The sequence below is a fragment of the Trypanosoma rangeli genome (assembly GCF_003719475.1).
Source record: "Trypanosoma rangeli strain AM80 chromosome Unknown Tra_15.4_contig_00592, whole genome shotgun sequence".
In the NCBI taxonomy this organism is placed as follows: domain Eukaryota; phylum Euglenozoa; class Kinetoplastea; order Trypanosomatida; family Trypanosomatidae; genus Trypanosoma; species Trypanosoma rangeli.
In genome coordinates this window covers 1-2,041 of record NW_021706338.1, presented here as the reverse complement: position 1 = coordinate 2,041, position 2,041 = coordinate 1, and the positions used below count along the sequence as shown (strand labels likewise).

Genomic DNA, 2,041 nt, shown 5'->3' with positions numbered 1-2,041 from the left:
TTAGAGCCGCACCGACCCACCAGCCCCACCCCCATTGTCAGCGAGGTTGCTGGGAACATGATACCGACTAAAGAGACTGCTTTGGGTATGGATGCCGCGCCCCCACCAGCATGCGCGCCACAGTTTGCGCACCACGGCGGCGCAGCTGCCCCACATGGTTCACAAAGCGGGGCGCAACGGAGACGGTTAATTCCCCGCGCGCTGCTGCAAGACCTGCGGTGTTACCTCGCACTCTGAACCACCTCAACTTGGGCCTCGCTCCTCCGTTGTTGCTTAATGCGGCAGTCCCCAAGCAGTGCGCCGCCGCCTTGCGGATAATTCCCCTGCTATGCCCCGGATCGCATAAAGCAGCTGGCCTGCCTCTTTGTGAGCTAGGGGCGTTTGCCCTTTTGGTACTGTGCATCCAAACTTCTCTAAAGCAATGAACTCATATGAGCTGCGCCAACGGACTCAGCATGGAAAAGGCCCACGCCCTGCCGCGTCAAATTTCACTGGGGAACCTCCACGCCTCTACTTTGCGGGGCTGTTTTTTTTTGGGTCCGCCACAGCCTGCCGCCGTACATTGCAGGGCCGTGCGTCACCAACCGCCCGCCGTACAGAAAGCAGTGGCGACTACGCTCGGCGATGGTGTCGATGGTGGTCTTGTCCCGTTTTCCTGGGAAACAGGCGTTGCCATACCGCCTCTCAAACCTGACAAGCAGGCTGGCGACCCAGCCTTGCTTTTTCCCAATACCGCCCGCATCTGGCAGGGAAGGGGCGGCTGTATTTATGCACCCTCTGCCACCCCTCAGTGCATTGTAAACGGGGCACTGGCACATTAGCGGACGGCGTGCCCTGCCGCACGAGGGGCTCCACTATCAGCCCGATTCGTTGGTGTGCGGGCGTGGTAGTTATTTTCTTTTTGAAACGCTGGCGTCTCCCATTGCGATGTAGCTGAGAAGTTTGCGAAGAAGTCCTCGGAGCGTCCCGGGATGTGCGGAGTGGATCGCGGGTAACATAGCTTCAGCCGGAGACTTCAGAACGCCAGCTGAGGAGGCAAAAGAGCCCCTTCACGATCCAACCCAGCGTGGGCGTCTTGTTAGAGGGCCAGGGGACTCCAAAAACAGTTCCGCAATCGCGTGCAGGAGAAACGATGCTGGCGCAACGCCGCGGAGACATAACGCATCACTCCGCTTGGCTTCGCCGCACTCTGAAGCAGAGGGCGGCCCAGCAGTGTGGCAGTTTCCGCCACCGCTGCACGACGTAGAGGAAGCCCGCCCCGGGCCCTCCCCCCTCAACAGGGTGTTCCTACGGCCACCCAATCCGACCGGACATTGTTGCTCCAGCTCGAAATAAGGCAAACACGCTCGGCGGCTGCCGTCTCAAGAAAGCATGCTAAACCGTTATGGCACCACCGAGGCGGCAGCCGCAGCACCACAGGGAGGCGAGGAGGCCCTTCACAGGTGCAGAAGGGCAGGGAAGGTGGGGTGCGCCTCCCGCACGCCCCGCGCGGAAAGGCGTATGCTTCGCGGGGCGTGCGCTGCAAACCCACGGCCGCGGCGCCGGGCCCCGTGCTTCCCCCAAACAACCCCGCCGAGGGCGCCCGCCCCCATTTATGTGCTGCGTGTGGCGCGCATGCTGGTGGGGGCGCGGCATCCATACCCAAAGCAGTCCCTTCAGTCAGTACCATGTTCTCAGCAACCTCGCTGACAATGGGGGTGGGGCTGGTTGGTCGGTGCGGCTCTAACTGCTTGGGCGACTTAACAGGTTTCAAGAGTTTGACAATAGCGGCACGCCTCCGCTCGACCAAAATCACACCGGTCATCGAACCGTGTTGGATCTAAAGGATAAGCAACCAGATGCCCTTCGCCAAGAGGTGCCCTAGCGCCCCAACACGCACGCCGTCTGGTGCAGGGGTTTTGCCCTACAGTTTGACCCCCAACGCGGCAAGCAGTGGTTTCGGCATGCCAAAGAGAGTGTCTCGTGAAGATGGGGGCGATCCATCGTGGAGTCGGCGGTTGGCTCTTCGTTGCTTTGCGGCCTGGGTGGGGCGTGCGGAGCA

At 61.3% G+C, this 2,041-nt stretch overlaps 3 protein-coding genes across 3 annotated transcripts; 1 reads left to right on the top strand and 2 right to left on the bottom strand.

The window, feature by feature from the left end:
* Positions 1–67: 67 nt before the first annotated feature.
* Positions 68–403, bottom strand: TraAM80_09478 (uncharacterized protein; the record flags this gene model as incomplete). Its single annotated transcript, XM_029386157.1, has 1 exon — positions 68–403. The coding sequence occupies one exon, from the start codon at positions 401–403 to the stop codon at positions 68–70; it is 336 nt and encodes a 111-aa protein (XP_029233985.1).
* Positions 404–431: 28 nt separating this feature from the next.
* TraAM80_09477 (uncharacterized protein) lies at positions 432–821 on the top strand (the record flags this gene model as incomplete). The annotated part of the gene is made up of 1 exon (XM_029386156.1): positions 432–821. The coding sequence occupies one exon, from the start codon at positions 432–434 to the stop codon at positions 819–821; it is 390 nt and encodes a 129-aa protein (XP_029233984.1).
* Positions 822–1,273: 452 nt separating this feature from the next.
* On the bottom strand, positions 1,274–1,804 carry TraAM80_09476 (L1Tc protein; the record flags this gene model as incomplete). Its single annotated transcript, XM_029386155.1, has 1 exon — positions 1,274–1,804. The coding sequence occupies one exon, from the start codon at positions 1,802–1,804 to the stop codon at positions 1,274–1,276; it is 531 nt and encodes a 176-aa protein (XP_029233983.1).
* Between the last annotated feature and the right edge of the window lie 237 nt (positions 1,805–2,041).